The 20,442-nt window shown below is 33.1% G+C and overlaps 4 protein-coding genes across 4 annotated transcripts; 1 reads left to right on the forward strand and 3 right to left on the reverse strand.

The window, feature by feature from the left end:
- Window positions 1-3,619: 3,619 nt before the first annotated feature.
- Window positions 3,620-4,926, reverse strand: DRT102 (DNA-damage-repair/toleration protein DRT102). The gene has a single exon (XM_068639575.1). The coding sequence runs from the start codon at window positions 4,611-4,613 to the stop codon at window positions 3,705-3,707; it is 909 nt and encodes a 302-aa protein (XP_068495676.1). The 5' UTR covers window positions 4,614-4,926; the 3' UTR covers window positions 3,620-3,704.
- A 635-nt stretch (window positions 4,927-5,561) lies between these two features.
- Window positions 5,562-7,065, reverse strand: LOC137831766 (uncharacterized). Its single transcript, XM_068639574.2, has one exon. The coding sequence runs from the start codon at window positions 6,689-6,691 to the stop codon at window positions 5,729-5,731; it is 963 nt and encodes a 320-aa protein (XP_068495675.1). The 5' UTR covers window positions 6,692-7,065; the 3' UTR covers window positions 5,562-5,728.
- Window positions 7,066-11,172: 4,107 nt separating this feature from the next.
- Window positions 11,173-13,008, forward strand: LOC137831768 (uncharacterized). The gene is made up of 2 exons (XM_068639576.1): window positions 11,173-11,698; window positions 11,804-13,008. The coding sequence occupies exon 2, from the start codon at window positions 11,850-11,852 to the stop codon at window positions 12,741-12,743; it is 894 nt and encodes a 297-aa protein (XP_068495677.1). The 5' UTR covers window positions 11,173-11,698; window positions 11,804-11,849; the 3' UTR covers window positions 12,744-13,008.
- Window positions 13,009-15,453: 2,445 nt separating this feature from the next.
- On the reverse strand, window positions 15,454-19,922 carry LOC137831778 (Protein prenylyltransferase superfamily protein). Its single transcript, XM_068639587.2, has 9 exons — window positions 19,518-19,922; window positions 19,250-19,314; window positions 18,521-18,569; window positions 18,072-18,166; window positions 17,760-17,845; window positions 17,590-17,649; window positions 17,402-17,483; window positions 16,132-16,245; window positions 15,454-15,869 (listed from the first exon to the last, which is right to left on the reverse strand). The coding sequence occupies exons 1-9, from the start codon at window positions 19,702-19,704 to the stop codon at window positions 15,699-15,701; spliced, it is 909 nt and encodes a 302-aa protein (XP_068495688.1). The 5' UTR covers window positions 19,705-19,922; the 3' UTR covers window positions 15,454-15,698.
- Between the last annotated feature and the right edge of the window lie 520 nt (window positions 19,923-20,442).

Here is a 20,442-nt window from a genome sequence, read left to right on the forward strand (position 1 = left end):
TATATCTAGTTGATACGAAATATAGGATATAAGGTTTAAGGTTTTGTCTAGATGTGTTTAGAAACTTCTTTTTGGCCAAAAGCATTAAAGGGAGGGGAAGTGCATTTAAAACGTTGATTACTTGATGCCCACCTCACCTCTAGGGTTTGGGGGTACGTTAGGTTTTATCCACTCCAAAACCATGCATGCATAGTGATTCCCTGATTGGCTCTCCCAAATGCAAAAAGCCAAATAGGGCTCCCAAAAGCACCTAAGCTTGCTTTTAATATTTTGGGAACATTTCATTTATTGGGTGCTTTAGATTGTGGAACGCTCAATACGCATCGCATCACATTTGGTGAATTTTTGTGGAAAAGTTTGTGTTGGGCTAGTTGCTACCTTTTTAATCATTATTATTGGCCTAAAGATAAGGATGCAACTTTTTTTGCCCTCCACTTCTAGATATCATCTTTAGGATAGTGCCTTTCTTTATTCCACGTAGAAAACTTTGCCCTTTTTTAGTATTCAACTCAAGAACCCTCTTTTAATCAGTGGTGCATCATGCTTCCCAAGAAAATCCTCTTCAATTCAAACATCTCCACCAATCTCTTTCATGGATTTCTAAATAAATGCATATTATTCCTAATTAAAGAAAAGCGCATCAATTTAAATTTGTTAGAAGTTGTACATGTACTCAGTACTTGTGTGTACCAACAAAAGCTTTTTTAGTTCTTCAAAAGCTCTACAAGCAAAAGAAAAATAAAGAAAGATTCTGCGACCTGCTCTTAGAGCAATACTTTTGCGACCAAACATTATCTATAACTACAAACGATTAAAGTTTAATCCGATAATGGTTTCAGATTCTAAGATCTTTCAAAGAAAGAGATATACGTATGTATAACTCCACCATATGTACAAAATCTTTCATTAATTACAATATTATTAACTTGCTAAATCGTGTTGAGTATTTTACACTTTATATTTTACAAATATACGTAAAAAATAGATAAAGGGACACAGATAACAACAATCAATATTCTAATTACCATATACCAAATTTTAACTTAAGTGTATTTTTAATCAGCTCCTCCATTACGTGTGCAAGTAGCAACCTTCTAGGTTTTACAACTTTCTTAGTTTCTAAAACAATTTTTTTAGGGTTTAGGGTTTCGCATAAACAATATCGGATTTGCAAAATAAAATCATAGTGGCTGATAAAAAGAAACATTTTTTTTAAAAGTCAATCTTGTAACTGGATAATAGTTACGTATGCAGGTAAGTTGATGAACTTAAAAACTTGTGTGGATAGGATAACTTGAGCCTTTAAATAGATGAGAAAAGAGACATTCTAGGACAATTTTTTTAAAAGAACTTTATGAGAGAAAATTAATAAAACAATGAAATGGGTTGTTTTAGAAATTAAAATTGATTTGTGCACAATTTAAATTATTTGAAAATTATTTCAAGCAAATGAACTAATTTTAACTTTTTATTGGGAGAAACTTGTAAAAAAAGGTCTTAGTGTATACTTTTTAAAGCTTACATTTATAAACTCTCCAATGCGTCTCGAGGAGTCTGTCATATTGGAGCAATAAAAATGAGAAATGCAAATCCGTGTGTATCAATTAATCAATATACGGGCCAAGGCTTAGATGTTGGGCTTCTAAGTTTACAAGGAGGCTATTTTGTTTTGCACCCCCATATTTTTCTTTTCCACCTTTCTAAATATGAAATCTTCACTTTAAAAAATTCACTTCCAATTTATGTAATTTGAAATTATTTTTTGCACATAAAAAAGTTTCTAAGTTGTGTGTTTATAGCTTATGAAGCCCAGACACGAATACGGGTACGGATACGACACGGACACGAAAATACGGCTAAATTGAAAATTATAGGACACGAGACACGGCTATGTATAAATTTATTTTATAGAATTTGTTTTTCAAATTATATTTTTTTAAGGGAAAAATATATTATTTATTCTTAATTTCCTTTTTTATTTCTGGATTTTTTTAAGATTTTTATATTTTTTTTATTAAATGATTTGTTTAAGATTTTATGATTTTATTTGAGATTTTAGTTAAGATTTTATGTGAAATGAGAGTTTTATTTGAGATTCTAGTTAATATTTTCTGAAATAAGATTTTTATTTGAGATTTTAGTTAAGATTTTCTGTGAAATGAGAGTTTTATTTGAGATTTTAGTTAAGATTTTATGTGAAATAAAGGTTTACAGAGTGAACCGCGTCCCTCCAGCGTGTCCAAGGAGTGGATCGTGTATCCTCCGACGTGTTCTGAAAGAAGGTCGTATCTGGCCCATACAGTTGCGTCCGACACCGTGTCGTGCACGCACCCACCGCGTATCCACATTGCCGACGTGTCGGAAGCACAAACAGCTCGATTTTGGACGCATCCAAGCTTCACAATTTATAACTAAAAATAACTTTATATATCTCATAACGATACTCTAATTATCATCAAATGACTAATCAATAAACTTTTATTACAAAAGACTATTCATGAGTCATAAATGATTATCACAAGATCAACAAATCAGATTCTAAAAGGTTTATAAATACAAACTCTCGCACTCTATTCAATACACTTATACTTACCACATCGTATAAGAACATTGTGTAATCTAAAAAGAAAAACTAACTTCCACCTTGTAGTACCCAACTCCGCAATATTCAAACGTAGACTAAGTTACCTCTGAATAATTAGATATCTGTTACAGATTTGGTTGCAATTGATAATGGAAAGCCTTGATAATTAACTCATTTAATCCAACCTTGATAATTAACTCGTTTTAACCACCTATAAAGCTAAAGACCTATAAATATACACTTATGATAAATCACTCTCTTAAAGTTGTATAGTTAATAAATATATATAATAAAAAATACATTTATAATTAAATAATATAAAAAACATATTAAAATAATATCATTAAGAGTTGTAATATAGTTATCTAAAAAATTGAGGTTATAAATATATCATTTGTTACTTAATTCTCTCCTTTGTTACTCATATTAACAGTTTTAAAAATTTCTGTAACTTTAACTAACTTCGGCAGTGAAACAATTTTGTTCACTCAGTATTTCACAACACGATCCGCAATCATTCTCCATTTTCCATATGTTCACTCCGTATTTCACAACAAGATCGACGATCATTCTCCATTATCCAGATGATGATCCAGCTCACTAATTAGCATATCAGTGATCTTTTTACGCTTTTACTGTTATTGAAGTATAACTAGCATTTAGTTTATACAGGATCAATGTTTATTTATGCAATTAAAACTCCAATAGTTTCGATAAATAAATTATATTAGGTTGAAGTAACAGTACAGTTCTTACAAAAGCACAATTATTCAGTTTAATGTTTATAAATTTAAACGATCAGATCAGTCCTGGTAATATCATATTTTACTGTTTTAGGCCAAGAAAACTGTGTGAATGATCATGCTTGTGTTCTGGTTAGAACTTAGAATCTGCACATTCTTGGCCTGTATTGATTCCCAATATATTTGTTGCTTGCAAATTTACAATACTGAATTGCATTAGATTGTCCTTCACTTTCTTGGTTCACTCGCGAGTCCGAACCCAAATTTTCTTGGTTCAATTTGTTATTGTTCGTATTGTAAAATTGCAGAGTGTGATTGATGAAATTGATAAAACAGAGTACAGAGAGAAGGTAATTAACAAGGGTACAGAGATGAGATTAAGAAAGTGTAGAGTTGGTTAAAGCTAAGTCCTTATCGATGGCATTCTGGGCAGTGTGGAGATCCTCATCGAAAAACATGTCCCAATGGCCATCCCACTTGATGAAAAATTCAGTATCCTCATAGTACTTAACCCTATGAACATCGCCTGGGGGAGTGAACAAGTAATCCCCAACCGTCAGATCGTATCTCTCTTCCTTAGTCAGATTCCAAACGCTCTTCTTCCCTTCCAACACCACCAAGTCGTGCCCGAACGTGTGGTGGTGCGCGGGCTCCACGCTCCCGGCCTTGAACCTTACGAACGCTGACGTCGGAGTCTCCCTCACGATCTTCATCGAACCGCCCGGAATCAACTCGATCGGATTCAGTTCCCGATTCTTCACCAGACAGCACACCGCGCACGTGTCGAACGCTCCCTCTTTTCCGATCTCCGGCATCTCCACGAGCGACTGCTCCAGAAAAGTATGGATCTCCCGCGGCCAGGGCTCGCCATCGTTGGCGGGACACGCGGACTTAAACGGCGTGTTTAGCCAGGCGTCCAGAATCTCGATTGCGGCTTCCGGCGAGGTGTACTTGCCGGAGACGGCGAGTACGTTGGAGTTGTTGATGGAGCGGGCGTTGACGGCGTCCGATGGAATGAGGCAGGTGGCCGCGTAGACGCCGGGGAATTTGTTGGCGAAGATGGAGACCCCGGCGCCTGTGCCGCACGCGACGAGGCCGCGGACGGCGGAGGATTGGGAGACTCGGCGACCGACCTCGGCTCCGGCGGAGTAGTAGGAAGTGGTTCCGAGATCTTCGACTTCTATTGTGAGGGAGCGGAGGTGTGCGACGAGGGCGTCTTTGAGAGGAGCTCCAAAGTCGTCGGCGGCGGCGATGATTTTGACGGGGCGCGTGGGTTCTGCTGCCATGGCTGATTATTGGATTGAAGGATTTTCAGTTGAGTTCACTCACTTCACTTGTACACACTCACCTGAGACCCAGGTACAATGAATCTGCTTCCTCTAATTAATCAATTTCAATAATATCTATCTTTTCCCAGGCCCCCTACTTATGTTTTTTTTGTAAATGCCCTTGGGCCCAAAATAAAATTGTGAAGCACACGATTTGTTTTAGGGTATTTCTTCCTGCACCCCTGTATTGTTTCAAATACCGAAATTATCCTTGAAAGTTTTGGATGGTAATGTGGTGTTGTGGTTTCCAGAATAGATGATCCATAGTAGAAAAAACATTCTCTTCGTGTCTAACCTAACAAATACATAAAAATTATTTAAAATTTATTCTAAATATTAAGAGTATAATAAAAGAAAATGATAAATATATTATTAAAGTAAAACCTAATCAAATAAGAAGAAACTAGGAGATAAACAAATTCAATATTTTATAGAACAAAGTTAATGTCGGAATGTCCTTTCATACGCTTTCTCCCGCAAACGCAAATCTCTATTGACTAGTTGAAACTTTCTTCAATTTTTCATGTGATGGCACATGTAACACGAGATTTATTACAAAAAAAAAATTAAGAGATAAACTAAACTAATAACATTTTTCAATCTTCATACAATTTGAAGTACACTTTTTGAATTGAAATGCGAAAGATTTTGAGGTGGGAAGAAATAAAAATTGGAGCAATTGATTACACATGGTTTGAAAGATTAAAAAAGTGAGATTGCTTTAATAATAGAAAATGGTGGGCGGAAAGATAACAGAACAGGTGATGTTGCAGAGAATCTCCCGAAGCTCATGATCATCTGTATAAGAAAGCAATGGTTACCTTTGTATGTGTGGTGTGTGAAAGCCCTATCATGAGTATTAAATAAAGTAAGTATATATGGAGAAGATGTTGTGGGAGCCATACATGAGTCACAATTTGTTGTACGAGTTTTGAATATTAATGAAGTGTCTCATAAGTCACAAAGCCAAGCCCTTACATGTGTTTTGCATCATTATAGATATATATGAACAAAATAGTTGAAATCCCTTGAAAGAATGAAGAGGGAGAAAGAAGAAATTGAAAGAATGAGAATTAATTTACAGTCCAAGCATAGAGCAAGAGAGAGAAGCCAGTGGCATTGCTGCCACAAGACTTGGTGGATGAAGAAGACGAAGTCCTCCCACACTCACTACTCTCCTCTGCCCACTGCAACACGCTTGAACCCGAAACGCTTTTCTTTATTAATTTTTTTTCTGCCCCAACCATTTCTGGCCACACCGTTCCGTCTCCCACTTGAAACACAAAAACACCGTGACCGTTTTTCTTGTTGTTCTCTTCCTCGCCGTTAACCACCCAACTCAACACGTCCCAGTAAAACTCCACTTCGATTCCGTCGATGAATATTTTCTCGTACCCTCGGAACTTCCACGCCAACCGTTTCACCACCAACCGCGTCTCGCCGTCCACTTTCACACGCATCACGCCGCCGCCGCCGCCGCACTCGATCTCTATCACGTGCTTGGACCCCATGAACACCGCACGTGACACGTAGCATCTGCTTCCGAAAACATGTTCTCTCCTCGACAGCAGAACCGGCTCGACGAGGCTGTTGCTGCTGCCCTTAGCCTCGAGCTTCTTCTGCCGCCGCATTAGATCGCGGAGAAGGTCGCCGAGGAAGAATTGGAGCTTGCCATTGTGGGAGATTGCGAGGTAGAACCGCGATTCGGGTTCGGCGGAGTTATGTGCGAACTCTGCGCGCGTGAAGTTCCAGTGGAGCTTGATTTTGCGGTGGCGAATGGATTTTGAACCGCGGCGTGTTCCGAAGAAGGAGAGGGTTGAGGAGTTGAGAGAAATTGTGATGGAAAAGATATCTGCAGCGGAAACTGTTAAGGAGTGAGAGAAAAGGGCTTTGGACCAACTGAGAGTGAGATAAGTGGGGGAGTTGCATAGTTGAGTTTGGTATATGCATGTTACCACATTCTGAGGCACTTGGGAACAGTAACTGCTGCTTGATGAAGAAGGGGTGTTGGGTTGGCTGAAACAACCTGCGATCATGTTGTTCTATTTCTTTACACTCCAACCATAACCATAACCATGTGTGTGTGTGAATGAATGAGAGAAAGATGGAGAGGATGTATTAATGGAAGTTGAATTTGAAGGGGTGTGTGTTTTTGAGGTGAGGTGTTGGAAAAAGTGTAGTGCATAGCACAGTTTTAATGATGAGAACACAATGTTTCTTGGGTTAGAATGATGAAGAGCAGTTGCAGGGAGTTTTGATTGGGTCATGTTTTTTTCCTTGATTTGCGCCTTTGACAAGGCAAGGCATAGGTATAGTGGATTCTTTATCATGTGCAACTGAGCTGTGCTGCACTCACATTTTCCAACTCATCAAACTCACTAACTACTAGTACAAAACACTTTCTGATTTTCTTACATCACAACTTCCCCTTTTCTCCTTTTCTGAATTCGTATCTTGTGTCAATCATCCCAAAAGAGAATTGAGGTTGAGGATGGGCCCTCAACAAAAGCCACACCTTAACCACTTCTCTTTCTTCCTCTCACAACACGCTTTCTTTCAATCATGCACTGTTTAAGCACAAGCTACTCATTATTTTAAGCATTGTATTCTCACACAGTTTAATCACTATGGACAGTTTAAGTAATGTTATAGTATGTCTACCATTTCCTTGTTTTCTCCCAATATGTTTCCAACTGCTTAAAGTTAACTGTGACAACTAAGTCTACCAAGTTTGGAGTGAAACAAACTAAAAAATTGCATTAAGTGGTTTTGGACTTGTTGTAGTCTAATGTTGTGCGTGATTATGCAAATTCTGAATGTTGTCTGATATGTTGAGAGCAGATTTGGATTGGTGGTGCTGGGAAATTAAGAAAATGCGGATGATTGGGGTCCATCAAACAACGGTTAAATGAGAGTACACAATTATCAGTGGCAAGACAATCTCATCTTTTAGATGAAGATATGACTGCTCACAATTCTCTGATTTCATCTCCTCCCTCAATTTGCACAACCTCAATTTGCACAACCTGATTATTTGGATTGTGGTGAAAATTTGTGGAGAGAAAAAAAAAATAGATTAGAGAAAATTATAGAGAATATGTTGGATTGAAGGATGATAGAGTGAATTTGTGAAGATGATTTATTAAAATTTGTGAATAGTGTGATAGTTAGGAGATAATTTAAAAATTATTTTAAAAGTGTAAAACTTAAATTTACAATTTTGTATCCTTGTTATTAAAGAATATTTTAATAATGAGTTATGATATTTTTTTTTTAAGTTTGAGTTTTTTTTTTTTAATATATAATATTTATAATTGCTGCTATTTTGTAATAAAAAATAATTTTGTGCTAAATTCAAATAAATTTATTAAATATATTTAAAATTTATGAAAATAATATTTATTATTATATACATTTGTTATTTTATATAATTGTATATGTTTTGTTGATATTGTAATTTTATTTTATTATTTCTATTATATTTTTAAATAAAAGTTTGATGTTAGGTATCATTATGCAACTTGACATCTCAGTTATACTGACACCTCAAGTAACAACAATTATTTGTCATCACCTGAAAAAAATGTATTATTAAAAAAAAATATGGGGATTAGATCAAAACCCATATGTTAACAAAAAACGATACATAGGTAAACTATACTTATTCATAAAGAATTCTAAGGACAGACTAGATGATAGCCTATTATACCAATTAAAAAATTCTCTATGAATAAATCCTAAATTAACCCACTTATATCACCACATGTATTCCCTTCATGGAAAAATATGAGTAACCCTAAACCTGATTTTACCACATAAATGTATTTCATCGATTACGACACATTCAAGGAACATTGGTCCTAGCAGTAAACGCAACATAAACCAAAACAGAATCACATTTCAGCCAAACATTAGTAAGCCCCATCTTTTGAACTTCCTCCATAGGATGTATAACTCCACAAAACTCAGCAAGCTCCAATAAATTCTCCCATACTCCCACGAAAAATATCTCATCCACAAGTAGGAAGACCAAGATATCCCTTAGCAACCCCGTCACTGTTAATTTTATCTCAGTTTGGTGAATGAAACTCCCATATAACAAGAAGATGATGAAAAACTTTACCGGTACGAGTATTAATACCAAAAAACTTGATCACGTTGAAATCCAACATATCATTCTCCATTGAAGTTTTAGACAAATTATCCACTAGACGAGTTAAATATTTAATAACCGAAATAGCCATAAAAACCTCAATTTTATCCTGAAAACGAGCATAATTTTTCATAAGTCATATCATCCAAATATAAAAAATTATCACAACAAGCTTAATCAAATAACTACCATTATTACGAAGTGGACTTTAAGCCTAACTCAACCCCATAAAACCAGCTCATAAGATTGAGGTCTGCACCCATTTATATATTATGAAATGTCCTTATCTCTAGTCGATGTAGGATCTCCAACACACCCCCTCACGCACGCCGAGAGTGATAGAAGCTCGTGTGTGGGACTATATATTTTGGGTGGTCCGATAGCGACCCGATAGCGGGTGACACGATAGGCCCAACACAAACACTCGCTAGGATAGGTTTGAAATGACTCTGATACCATATTAAGAAGTGGACTTTAAGCCTAACTCAACCCCATAAAATCGGCTCATAAGATTGAGGTCTGCACCCATTTATATATTATGAAATGTCCTTATCTCTAGTCGATGTGGGATCTCCAACAACCATCACTCTTAATAGAAGAGAGGAGATCATCCCTATTAAAAAATGAGAAGTTGCAAAACATTAGAAAATTAAAAAAATAAATTCTTAATAGAGTAATTGTGATAATATAAATTTCAACCGCTTATTAAACTTAAAAATTGCGGAACTTAAAAATAGTGTGTGGCTGCGGGATTCGAGCCCAGGTCTCCACGGCCACAACGTGGAATTCTTACCACTAAACTACAGCCACATATTAATTTTAATATTTTAATTATATTTTATTATTAATAATATAATTAAATGTATTTGAAATTATTAAATAAATTTATCTAATATAATTAAATTTATGTTATTTTTTACTACTATTTTTATGCAAAAAATATAGATGTAATATTAACATACTATTACTGTTTTACTAATACAAAATATCTTTATATTTATATTTTAATGATAATGCATGGATAATGTAAAAGTATTATATTATAAGTTATATTTTATATGACTTTTAAGATCATTATTATAATAATTAAGAAAACCATAATGCATGATAATACATTAATTATTTTCTCATCTTTAATCTCAATATCATTCAAAATTTATTTCCTATTAATTCATATATTATTTTTTTATTAAATGTCAATATCAATTTCGTAAAATAACAATTATTTTGACTTAAATCAATTTAAATTATAATTAAAAGGATTTATGATTATAATGTCGCAATTACATTATAATTTTTTTACAAACAAATTAAGTAATAAACAATATATTAAAATCAACAATTAAATATATATATATATATATATTTTAAATTCAAACTTGGATTTGAATTGACCAACACGGCATTAGTCTAAGCAGAATTATGCTTAGGTATTTTAAGCATGGTTTTACGTTATAATTATAATGAAGAAAAAACGCGAGTGTAAGAGAAAAACTAACTAAAAGTTATCCATCTAAAATTCCTTAACAATTTTTTTTTTAATTTAATTCAAAGTGAAAGTATAAATGCATTTTACATTTTTATTAAATAATAAATTATTATTTTTAATAATTTGTATCACAAATAGTTTTCGATCACTAACCATTAATCCCTGAAAAGGAAGAATAACAAACACAAACAATCATATTTATATATTTAGGATGGGACATGAAACTAAATTAAAAGATTCAGTGTAGTCCTTCATATAAATTTTTTAAAATATATACTTTAATTCTATATTTATTTATTGGGGTTATGGCTTGCTAGGATAAAAAAATAATGGAAAGAATAATGTAATATTGAAAAGTGTTAATAAATGTATTAAAAAAACTTAAAAATAATTGATACGTTGATGCCTAAGACAAAACACGTTAAGCACGTAATCCTTATTCTAATGCGTGGGTGAGATGGTGCTTGCATTTCCACCACCTTGTAGGGTCCACGTCCTACGAACCGTTCCTCACCATCAACTTTTACTTCTATAATACTACTTTTGCATAAATAGTAACATAATTAAAATTTATTGCGTGAGAAAGAAAAAATAATCAAAATAATGTCCACAAATGTACTAAATTTATTCATTTTATAAAAAATTCTTTAAATTTTTTTCAAAAATGTTATTTTACTATAATGGAATCTGAAAACACCCCAAATGTTATTATATAGATTGTTATATATATATAGAAATAGAAAAATATAGGATATTTTTAATGATTAATAATATTTATTTGAAGGTTTATGTGGAATGAAAATTAAACTGTAAAAAACTGTTATATATAGAGATAACATACATATATGCGAGATAGAAGGACAAGGGAATAGATTGTTTAGAAGACATGAACAGTGTCTGATTTCAAGTTTCACGTTATTTTCCTCTCTTGTTCGTGTCAGGTAAAAGCTTGGTTTCACCGCAAAAGGAAAAAAAGAAAAATACACACCACAGTATAAAAATACAACCTTTTTTCTGTTTTCACCTTCATTCGCCGGTCACTGCAATACCCACTTTCGGTTTTCTTCATTCTCTTCACAACCGTTATTTTGCTTCTTAGAGTCGCCATCTTAAGGTTCTTTTCATTTTATGTTATATTCTGTTGTGCTTTTTTTTTCATTCTTCGTTTTGGGTTGTGTTTTTTTTTCCCTGAAGAAATTTTAATCGTAGTAACGCATGGACATTGAAAGTGAAAGAAGTATGCTTTTTTGTCTGCTTCTGTATGCGGTTTGAGCTGTTTACTCCCCACATTCTCTTTATTTGTCTTGAAGTAACACACTCTCTTCTCTCAAGTGGGATTCATGGGTTCTAACCCCATATTCAAAAAGCCATTCCTTTATGGGTTTTTCTGATCATGTTAAGGTAAGGGTCTGTTACAACTTTTTTTTAGATTTTTCACCGTGTTGCTGAGTGGGTATTTTTGTCCATTTCAAATCTGGGTTCCATCTGTTTGTTGAAAAACCCCAGAGGGAAAAGGCTTCGTAGTTGAATTGAATTGAAGCAAAAAAAAAAAATGAAGGATTTTCCATCCTGTTTTGGTGAGAATGGGGTTCAAGTTGCGGATTCTTCGTCTTCAAGCGCTAATAAAAGTACCCAGAACGTGGTTACTTGTGTTTATCAATGCAGGGTTGGCGGTAGTTCCTGCCTGATTACTGTCACATGGAGTAAGAATTTGATGGGGCAAGGTCTTGGTGTAGCGATCGACGATTCCTCAAGCCAGAGTCTCTGTAAGGTGGATATCAAACCGTGGGGATTTTCCAAGAGGAGAGGATGTAAGAGTCTAGAAGTTCATTCTTGTAAAGTTGATGTGTATTGGGATCTTTCTTCGGCTAAATTTGGTTCCAGTCCGGAACCTTTGGGGGGATTTTATGTTGGAGCTGTGGTGGATGGACAAATGATTCTTCTTCTTGGGGATTTGAAGAAAGAAGCTTTTAAGAAGACCAATGCCAGCCCATTACCCCACAATGGATTTTTGATTGCCAAGAAAGAGCATGTTTTTGGTAAGAAGTTGTATGGTACCAAAGCTGTATTTTGTGACAATGGCCAAATTCATGATATTGTGATTGAGTGTGACACTGCAACTGTTAGTGATCCGAGCCTTGTAATTCGCATAGACAGCAAAACTGTGATGCAAGTGAAGCGGTTGAGATGGAAGTTCAGGGGGAATCATACTATTCTGGTAGATGGCCTTGCAGTGGAAGTTTTCTGGGATGTTCATAATTGGCTCTTTGGCACATCCCTTGGAAATGCTGTCTTTATGTTCAGGACAAGCCTGTCCGCCTTGGACAAGTTGTGGGCTAGCCAACCGTCTTCTGATTTGCCTTGGTCTTTCTCTGAGAGATTTCCTGAGACCAAATTTCAGGGTCTTGGTTTCTCGCTTAATTTGTACGCTTGGAAGAGCCAGTAGATATGATGAAATCCATCACAGATTGAGTACTAACAGACCTCTCAGTGAGATTTGGTTTATCAACCATGTGATTGAATCATAGTTGAGTAAAAATGAGTACTTTTGTTTTGTTTCTCTCATTCCCTTGTTAAATTCATATCCTGTTGAGCTGAGCTGAGCTATTTTAACAGATCAGAGACTCTTTTTTGGCTGTACAATTTGTCTTCAATTGGCAACTTTATGGTTCATATTACTAAAATACAAACTTTACAGTATGCTTATTCAATTACATCTCTATTCTCTCTAAATCAGTAAGTATTACCTACTTTTCCCTGTTCTCATATGTTTTTACTTCAGTATTTTAATTAGCATTGATGATTCATTCTACTAAGTACGTAAGGCTTTTGCTTCAAATTGCTAACTCCCAAGTACTAAGAAGGCTGCCATAACATTAAATAACTGATAAAACTCAGCGGAGCTGAGGTTGAAGAGGAAGGTAGTGCCTGAGTGGAAGATCACCAAATTACAATGAATGTCAAAACTCTTTTTAGCAACCATTTGAAACTTGTTTATGTTCTCTATGGAACTGAGATGGTGAAGCTGTTATCAGGCTGGATGATTTTATAGTTTGTTTTATGCGGTGTGATGGGGCATTAATATGAATATATTTTTGCCTTAGTAGGATTGCACACTTTGATGTCTGATAATAATTAGCAAATTTGATACACTAGTGTGGCCAAATATGTGTATGTGCTGGCTAGTGAATCATTATTTGCATATTTTAAATATTTCCACTGCCGAACCTATCTTGCCAGCTCATTAAGACCTCAAGTGTTAAATAAATATATTTTATGGCCATTTAGTCTACTGCATTATTCTTTAGCTACTCTTTGAATCCGAATGAGTTCTATTTTAGCTTCTGTTTGAATCCCATTCATTTGCAAATAAACTCTAATTTGAAGGGATAGATCATTTTTGCATTCTTGTTCATTAGATATGAAACAAGTAGAAAGTCATGTGGATTTGAGGGAAATGTGATAATGTCATCTTGTTTCTGTTTTTATCTGTGCATGAGTATTGTTCATGACGAAAAATATATAGATTTTGTTCTCTTTACTTAAATTACATAAAAATTTCTGAAATTTTATTTTTAAACCTTCAACCTTCTAATAACTTTCAAACTAAAAGAAGACACTTTATATAAGCATATATATTATTATTATGGATGTAATGCGCGATTGAAGTTTGAAGTGTGCGTAAAGTTTCAATAAATCCAAAGGCAAACATTTTATGGATGTTTCTTTTATCTTTTATAATTATAATTAAAAGGTTTCATTAATAATTCATAAAATAAAAGAGTTTAATTATCACGCACACTTAGTGCTATGAAAATTATATTTTATGATTTTATTTTAACATGGTTATTTAAACTCAACAAATTTACTTTATATTGATTAAATTCTAAAAATTAGTTATATTATTAGATAGATTTAGACTACTAAAATAAAGTTTAGTTCTAATAAAAGAAAAAAGTAATTCTAAAATGTTAAGACCTAACTCAATCATAGAATGTATAGATGGATATAAATATCTCTAGGTATCAAACAGATGGTTCTGTCCAACCTATTTTTAGTGGGTTATGATCTCTAGACTTTATCTATATCGGGCAAATAGATAACTTTAGTCTGTTTTAAAATTAAATAAACTATTTTCATATAAAAAATAGCAAATAAAATACATATTTTTAAGATCTAAGTCATAATAATAAAATTAATTTTAATTTTAGATATATTAATTCAATATATAAATTCACACACACACACACACACACACATATATATAATAATAAAATAATATTATTTTTATTTCTCTTAATTATAAATATTATTTTATAAAATAAATTCAATTGACCTCAGTATACTTATGCTATAAACTACACAGGATGAACCAAAACTAATATTGTTCAAACTTTTAACTCAATGAAAACTATTTCGTAGACTTTTCAAACTATTTTATTCGATATCTATCGATAAAAAAAACTAAACTTGCCTATAATATTATAATTAAGTTTTTTCTTTCAATTCAATTTTAGAGAATCATTCCCCGTAAAACAGTAAAACATAACTAGCTCCATACATACCAATTTGTGTTTTAACAAATGGAGGGATGATATCATATAAAAAACTGGTTAAATTCAATTAATCGTTCTTTTCTTTCAAAATCAGCATATATGAAATCTTTTTTTTCTTTTTTCATTTCTCAGTTGATAAAAGAGACCATTGCAAATGATTCATAGATCACTTAAAAGAGACCATTACCAATTTCTTTTTTCTTTTCTTTTTGCTTAAGCATCATAGAAACACTTACTCGAGTTATTTACTCAGATATCTTAAACATGTATAAATAGCAAACCATGTTTAAGAATACTTATTTTCAAGATCTAAATAAAAAAATTACGAAAATAAATCTTCAAAATACGTTAATACAAGCTACCAAGCCTCGAAGGAACAAATATTTTATACCAAAAATAGGATTGAGTTGCCACTTTCTGCTATGGCAGAGTGGTGCAAATTCTGCTACCCTGCACAGTAAAATGTGCCACATCATCAAATCATCATGTTACTATTTATGTTATGAATGGAACATTCACGAAAATGATTAATCAAGGAGGGGGATTAATGTTTTAACTTGATTTGTACAGCCGCCGAAAATAACAAGTGGGAAACGGATGTCAAAAACAAATTATGGCCCCATCTTATACATTATGAAAGCTATGACAATTCCTTTGGATCCAGGCCATCTGAAACTTTACATGTCTTCCAATAAATATTCATTACCAATGTTAAAAATGTTAAAATGCAGAAAATTTTTCATTTTAATATTGAGAAGAAAATGACTGAGAAAATCTAAATGCGTTAATTCAAGCTGGCAACAATCTTAGAAAATTTCAATAAGTGATTAAATAGAGAAGCTGCATCATGATGACAATGTTAGACTCTTCAAGGCAGTTGTAAGTTGAGGAAGCTTGTCCGGAGCTCTCTGTTTGTAATCTTTCTCCAATACTTTGGCCGCTAGAGATTGTAACTGTGACCCTTCTTTCTCCTCCTTGCTTTTCCCTTTTGTAAGCTGTGTAATAGCAGAAGTGCACTGTAGAACAGGAGCAAAACTAAAATTTCAGGCATACATAAATTAATCGTTTCAGAAAGAATAATCCAGAGATCCTGAGTTATTAAGGAGAAAATCAAGAATCAATGAAGGAAAACTGAAATCTTCCAAAGCAAAAATAAATGATGACTTTCATTGCAACCAACAAACCTAGGTTCAACCAACTTCCAAATTAACTATACTCAGTTCAAACACAATAACTTGCAGTTCCAAACAAAATTAATACTCATATGGAAGATCTTACCAAGCATATACCAAAGAGTGCTCTGGTATTTTTTCCTCCAGTCAAGTCAATAGTAGATGCATAGTATTTCTTGGCAGTTTGGAGGTTTTCTAATCCACCAAGTGTATAAAGTACCTGACAATGTCACAAATCAAGAAAACGTCCATATGCAATAAATGTAAGACTCTTGCTATGTTACTACTAAGGGTGGTCATGGAAATCAAATCCAATCCAAATCCAAATATTTGGATCAGATTTTAAATCCAAACCCATATCTTTTTATAAAACCAATTTGGATTTTTATAAATCCAAATCCAAATATTTGGAATGGATTTAAAATCCAAATCCATATTTTTATATAAAAAAAATTAAATTAGATTTTAATTTCAAATTCATATTTAAAAAAAAAATTAACATAATATTAATATAGTTATATGTAAAAAAGTTTAATATTATAAAAACATTAAATAAATATAATAAAATTATAATTTAATAATACCAAAATTTAAAGATAACATATTACATAAATTCTTAACATTCAAAGTATATCTACCTATAATACTTTAATTAATTTTGGATTTATTTTTAAAAAATTAGAACCTTTAAATGTTCATTTCAATTTGATTAATTTTAACAAAAATTTTCAGTTGAATTACTTTCTTTAGTTGACTTGAAATTTTGACTTTTGAAAATGGTTGTAATTGCCTTTTATATATATATATATATATATATATATATATATATATATATATATATATATATATATATATATATATATATATGAATATTAAACTTATATAAAAACATGTACTGTACTAAAAATAAAAAATAAATAGAAATGGCACTGTGATGTTCAAAGGAAAAGCAGGTATATACGTGCAAAAAGAAAATAAATGACGTGCATTGCTTTGTTATAGAATTTGAGTAAAAAGTAATCCGTGCCGAGAGACGAAGAGTAAATCAGAACGTGATTAATTCAAACAAATAAAATTTGAATTGGGAATTTGGATTTTCCATTTTTTAGAATCTGTATAACTAAAATGGAAATCTGATCTGGAATGCTATAAAATGTGGATTAAAATAAAAACCAGATTTTAGATAAATGGATTTTTAATGGAGCAAAACAATGCAAAAAATAGAGCGGTTTGGTCCAACCAGATTTTTTGCCCACCCTTAGTTACTACACCTCTAGCATGCAGTGTTTTCTGTGCCTTGTTTGTTACTACTGGAGAAAAGAAATGAGAGGAGAAGAATTTATTTGACCAAAATAAACATTTCATAAGTTACTCACATCAGCATAGGCTAAGTGGTAGAGAGGAACAGTAGGTTGAGATAATATCAACTCCTCGTAACAAAATGCTGCTTGTTTATACCTAATAGGAAGACAGAAAGCCAAAGGAAACAAAAGGCAGATAAATAATTAGAAATATAAATGTAACCCTTGCAGCGGGGAAAATAAATGGCAGAATAAAATCTAACATTTGCAGAGAGACGTATATTTCAGCCAATTCTCTCCATGCATCATGATCTGCCATGAATCTGTTAAAACAAGAAGAATAATTCAGATACATGCAATATTTTCTTATATAAATCAGAAACTATTTATTTTAAGTTAAGGAAGAAAATAAAACTCTTAACATTAGTCTCACGTTTCTAGATATTTATTAAGCCAGTCAATAGCCACAGAAATGTTGCCTTGTGCCTTTGCCATTGCCACCCTCCTCTTATGGATGGCCTGCACAAAATCAAAACAACCAAAAAGATAAACACTTTAGCTTTTGACCTTCTTTACTTAGGTGGCATAGACTATTTAATGCAAAGCCGAAAGATTAAAATCAAGTGGAAAAAACAAAACACAAAAGAAGAAGCCACAATTATATGATTTTTGTTTCATCACATAGAATAACTGAACAACCAACAGTTCCCTTTTTTGGTATCTCCATAAGGTTATGTGAGTTTACCTGGTCAAGAGGATTGTCCTCTAAAAGACTTGCGTAAGCCTTTTCTGCCAATTCCCAGGATCCTTTTGCTTCAAACAACATTGCCTCCAGCCTACCTGTAACAATTTCGACGCTTAAATCAATTCTTTATTAAGAGGGAATAATATATGCAACACAAAAATAAATTAGCCAGCTCAATCATTGCAATGTCAAAATAAATAGTTTCTTAGCCTAGCAGTGACCAAATGTAGGAACAGTGGCCAATTATAAGGCATATGTCACCAACATTTAGCCAGAGTAATGCTGCCTACACAACTGTGACATATGCATCTAGGGAGAACTGTACAAATGAGCTCTGAGTTCAAGTGGTAGGATATAAAGAGCCAGTCTTATGTCAACAGTTGTGTAGATAGTGCTATAACTAACTCAAAATCAAAACATGGTTAAAAGGTATAGGTAATATCACGTACCAACTCTTTTACTATCTGGGAATCTCTTCCGAAGAACCTTTGTACAGTCCTGATAAAGGAGAAAATATTATCAACTTCAAGACATAAAATCTCAAATTAGATGGTTTCCCTTATCATATAAAGCGTACAACATAATGAACAACATAGAAGTTCAGCAGCATATTCATTTCCAGGCTCAGAACTTACAAAAGCAAACAACATCACACATCTTGCCAAAAACTTTAAAAAGAATGATACAATTCATAGTGAAAGAATAATAGCATAGCAAGATCAGAAAATGATTATTTCCTCCATCCACCATCAACAGAGAAAAAAGGGCCAAATGGGAACTTAAAACAAAAACTACCCAAAATTTGAACAGCAATCAAATGCAGAGGACTATAAACTTACAAGGCGTAATGAAAATCAACCATTGTACAGCACCAAAACAAAAAAACATCAAGCAAGATTATAATTCCTTGTAAAACTCACAAGAACCCGTCTCAGGTGCATAATCAGAATCTCCACAACACAAGTTACAAGAGAGTAAGTTTCAACTATTTCAAATAAGTAAGATTCAATCCGTGCAAAAGACTCCTGATTGAGTAATCATTACACTACAAAAGAATTTCATTCCAACAGTTTTGTTTCAAGAAAAGGAGGCCATGATTTTACAATATGTAGCATAGTACCCAATAAAATTTACAATGCACGACCAATATAAGAAAGACAACCAAATTAGATCGAGACCTTGGCAACTTCGAGACATTGACAATCCATAGCAGCAACTGCAACCTGCTCGTACAAGGTCCATTCTGCACACAAAAACACCCAAACATTAGTCAAAAGTCAAATTCAATGAAAGAAATACCTGCAACTAAAGCATAGCAGAAAAACAAGGTTTTACAAGACAGTGAAATTCGAAGCTCCAAAAATCACAGCATAAAATCAGAAATAACAGAACCACGCAATAGAATCATAACAATAAAAATTAGGTCAGTGGCAAAGGAGGAGGGACCATCAGCGCCAAGGGAGGATCGTTGTTTGGGGTCGTTCAAGATGGAGAGGCCATGCTTCAGAACCTTCTCAGAACGGCGAACCTTAAGCTTTCTGACAAGGGAGAGGTAGTCCCAAGCGCCGCCACCGCCGTTGTCGACCTGATTTTCAAGCCTGTTCAATTGAGTCTCCTCAGTTTTGGTAACCATCTTCTTTCCCACAATTCACAAACGAAGATCCAACAGATCGATGAACGGAATTTCGATCTGTTGCTGAAAATATCGATCGCCGAAAACACACACCCGGAGTGAGACCAGAGGAACTACAGTGGGATCGCACTTCCACTCCAGGTTCCGCCTCACAAATATATCAAAATTAAATACTTAAACAAATCAAAACAAGATATTATCAGAATTTAATTAACAAATATGTACACTTCTACAAAAATTCATTTTTAAAATAATAATCACGAAATTATTTTATTTTATCTAACCAATGTTTTACTCATTACTTTATTTAATTACTATTTTTTTGTTTATTTAAAAAAAATATAGAGACATGGACTCTTACTTTTTATTAGTATAATAAAAAAACAATTTACTTGAAAAAACGCATGAACCGCGACATGGGTAAGTTCTTATTTTTTAATCTTATTTTAGTAGGTTAAATTTAATGTTTATATTAATATTAATTTTAGATATATTAAATAATTTTTTTATGGTATATGACTTTATTTATTATATTAATGACAATATATAATCTATATTATATAATTCAATATGCAATGAAAATACTTTATTTAGTCTATTGTTTTAATTTATAATAACACTTTTATTTGAAGTTAAAACAAAGATAAAGATTTCAAACTTTTTCACCAGTGTTGAATATAAGATGTTTATGGGACAATAGCAAACGTTACATTAGACTCTTTCCGTAGTCTTTGAGAT

The sequence above is a fragment of the Phaseolus vulgaris genome, chromosome 6 (genome assembly GCF_051622355.1).
Source record: "Phaseolus vulgaris cultivar YP4 chromosome 6, ASM5162235v1, whole genome shotgun sequence".
Classification (NCBI taxonomy): Eukaryota; Viridiplantae; Streptophyta; class Magnoliopsida; order Fabales; family Fabaceae; genus Phaseolus; species Phaseolus vulgaris.